Below are 3,301 nucleotides of genomic sequence, written 5' to 3' on the forward strand. Positions count from 1 at the left end.
ATTTTATTTATTTATTTTTTTTATTTTTTTATTTTTTTTTTTTTTTTGTGTTACAAGTTTTATAGCTCCATTTCCTGGTTTTTATTTTTCCTCCACTACACACACATATCTCATCCTTTGTGATATGACGAGGATGATGATGATGATGAGGAGGAGGAGGATGACAATGACACTATGGTTGCTAACCTATGTCTAGAGTTAACATCATATATCAAAGTCAAACCTGAAAATCACATTTTGATGCGGTGAAACATACGGACAATGGCTCGGCGGATCTCCTTTGTCTTGGCGCTGTAAATGAGAGGGTTGAGCACAGGAGGTACAAAGAGGTAAACGTTGGACATGAAGACATGTATGTAGCGTGGGGCATGCTCCCCAAAGCGGTGCACTACAGAAACCCCAATCATCGGTACATAAAATGCTAATACAACCAAGATATGTGACACACATGTGTTGAGAGCTTTCAGGCGTTCCTTGCGGGAAGCGATGGCCATGACTGAACGCAGAATGAGCACATAGGAGAGGAAGATAAAAAACATGTCCATGCCAAAGGTGGATATAAGAACAAAGAATCCATAGATGCTGTTGATAGTGATATCAGCACAGGCTAGCTTCATCATGTCTGGGTGCAGGCAATAGGAGTGAGAAAGAACATTGGATCTGCAGACAGGCAGCCTCTTGAAGAGGAAGGGAAGGGGAAAGAGGGTGATGAAGCTCCGGGCAGTCACAGCTACGCCGATTCCAGCAATGACTCCATTGGTGAGCACAGTGGCATAGTGCAAAGGATCACAAATGGCCACATAGCGGTCAAAGCTCATGGCCAGCAGAATCCCTGACTCCATCATGGAGAAGGAATGAATGAGAAACATCTGGATCAGACAGGCATCAAAAGCAATGCTGCGGGCATTGAGGCAGAAGGTTCTGAGCACGGTGGGCAGGGTGGCCATGGACATGGCCACGTCACTGAAGGACAGCATGGACAGGAAGTAGTACATGGGCTCGTGGAGACTGGGCTCCACTCGCACGGCCTGTAGGATCACAGTGTTGCCTCCGAGGGCCACGGCATACATCACACAGAGGGGCCCTGCTAGCCAGGAGTGAGAGCTCTCCAGACCAGGGATGCCAGTCAGGAGGAAGGAAGCAGGATGACTGACAGTGAACAGTCCCATGGCAGGGGGAAGCCAGGGCACTTTATAGGTTCGGACCTGGAGGACTTTGGAGAGTTGCCCTTTCTGGGGGGCAGGGGCCAGGGAGTCGGAGACACAGGGCATGAAGTCCACACAGTGGGAAACTGAAGCCTTCCTGAGATCACTGCTTAGGGGAAAACATTGGCAAACTTCCTTTCTTCATATTTCCTCAGCATCAGGCTTCCGGCTGGGATAATAACCCTCTGTTTTATAGATGAAGGAAGACATTGATAATACATCAGTTAGGTAAAAGAAAATGTTTCAGTCGCATTATGTTAAGCTGTATTCTCTACAATTTCAATATGTTCTTGAAGCAGCATTGAACGTGTTAATAGAGAACCTTGGCAGGTTGTGGCATCAGGAACTCACATTATTAACCCCTCACCACATAGGCACAGCCTTACCCGGGTTTTGTTAAATGACACGTTACTCACTGCATTCCCAGACCTTAACTGAAAAGACTTTTCTGTCTGTGAGAGTGATTATAGTTGGTATTCTCCCGTCATTCGGATGATCTGGAAACTCTTTCACCTTCATTGCCTCATGATGATTAAAGACAGGGCTGGAAAGCTTTTCTTTTTTTTTTGGAAAGCTTTGCTTCTGGCAGAACTGTGTCAGGCAAAGGCACCCTCCTTAGGCAGAGGAACTCCAGAAATATTTTCCATTTCCCCTTCTCCCAACACTAATGACACAAGGCCAGAGCCTAATCTCAGAGTCTTTGCTGAAGAGGAGGAAGGAAGAAGGGGACTTGGGAGCCTCCGTTATCTCAAGGCCCCAGAAGTGCTCCAGGTAGGACTAATGCAGCATTATTACATGGGGAACGTGCCTGGAATTTCTGGGGTAGTGTATGACTCGGATCACCCCGTGGTTCCCAAGATCAGTGCCACCTCTCTGTGTGATTCATTGCATCCGTTCTAGTCACAGAGCTCAGTCTGTGCCCGCCTGGCCTGTCTCCCTCCAGGCATGTGATTGCTTGGGATCCACCACTGAACAAGCCCTTTTTTCTTCCCCCTGAATACAATTCCCATTCTTCATACAACTACCAGTGATGGAATTTAGGGGAAAAACCCCCAGAAGACAAGTGAGCAAAAGTGAAGGGAACAGAGAGAAGGAAGAAGAAACCAGGCTTCAATGAGCACGACTCCGGGCAGGGCAGGGCCAAAGCCATTCTGCGTGTAGGGATTTAAGTTTTAGTATTTGTGGGAAAGTGGCTGCCTGGCAGTCCCAGGATCACATTCTTTATCATTCCCAGCAGTGACTCACTCATGGTGTGAGTTGTCTGGATGAATGTGAAGAAAGGAAACCAGGAGAGAAACCAAGCAGTATGGAGCACATTATGTGTCAGATACTCTGCAAGGAAAACGTTGTATCTACTTACCAGGCTAATCCATGACAGATGAGGAGGCTTCTGGCTGTGAGCCTGCCTCCCACCACAGGGCAAGTAGCTGGTGATGCCTCAATTTGCATAGAGATGTGTAAGACTCTTATATCTTATTCAGTCCTTGAGGCACCATTAAGGTGTTGGAGGAGAATTTGAAAAGGAAAATAGAGTACACATTTCTGGACGGAGATTTCAAAGGTACTCTCGGACCCAGGGGATGGGCACAGACTCATGTGGCAAACAAGAGGCCGAAGTCCCTGTCTCCAATGCTGGACCCAGTTCCTGCAACCCTGGAACTCAGGACCCTCCCCTTCTCTGCAGCCAATAGGGACCAGGTGGTTTAGGGGAAGGGGTGCTGGAGGGGTGAGGAGCCCTGGGGCTAAGCTGGCTCTGGCTTGCCCTGGCTGTGTGAGCTTGAGAGAGTTTTGTTCTCTTTGTAGATCAAGCCCCTTCCCACTTGTCACTGTTGTTTGGATGTATTCTCGGATTCTTCATGGATCTCATGTTCTGTTACATTTGAACTTCTAGTCAAAGAGAGAATGCCTATAAAGTTTGCTGTGCAAGAAGGCACAGATAGGCAGAGATGGAGTTGGGGGATGAACAGAGAGGCTCTTCTGATGACCAGCCTTGAAACCAAGGGCAGAAAAAGCAAAAGATTAGAGATGCTTGGCCAAGTCAGGCTCTTGTAAAGTTTAGGACTAGCTGATTTCCTTACTCTCTTATTTCCTGAGCA

At 47.4% G+C, this 3,301-nt stretch overlaps 1 protein-coding gene across 1 annotated transcript; it reads right to left on the reverse strand.

Moving 5' to 3' along the window:
• Positions 1-230: 230 nt before the first annotated feature.
• Positions 231-1,169, reverse strand: LOC140615480 (olfactory receptor 51I2-like). Its single transcript, XM_072795347.1, has one exon. It carries the CDS (start codon positions 1,167-1,169, stop codon positions 231-233), a length of 939 nt encoding a protein of 312 aa, XP_072651448.1.
• Positions 1,170-3,301: the final 2,132 nt, after the last annotated feature.

The sequence above is a fragment of the Canis lupus genome, chromosome 23 (assembly GCF_048164855.1).
Source record: "Canis lupus baileyi chromosome 23, mCanLup2.hap1, whole genome shotgun sequence".
Lineage (NCBI taxonomy): Eukaryota > Metazoa > Chordata > Mammalia > Carnivora > Canidae > Canis > Canis lupus.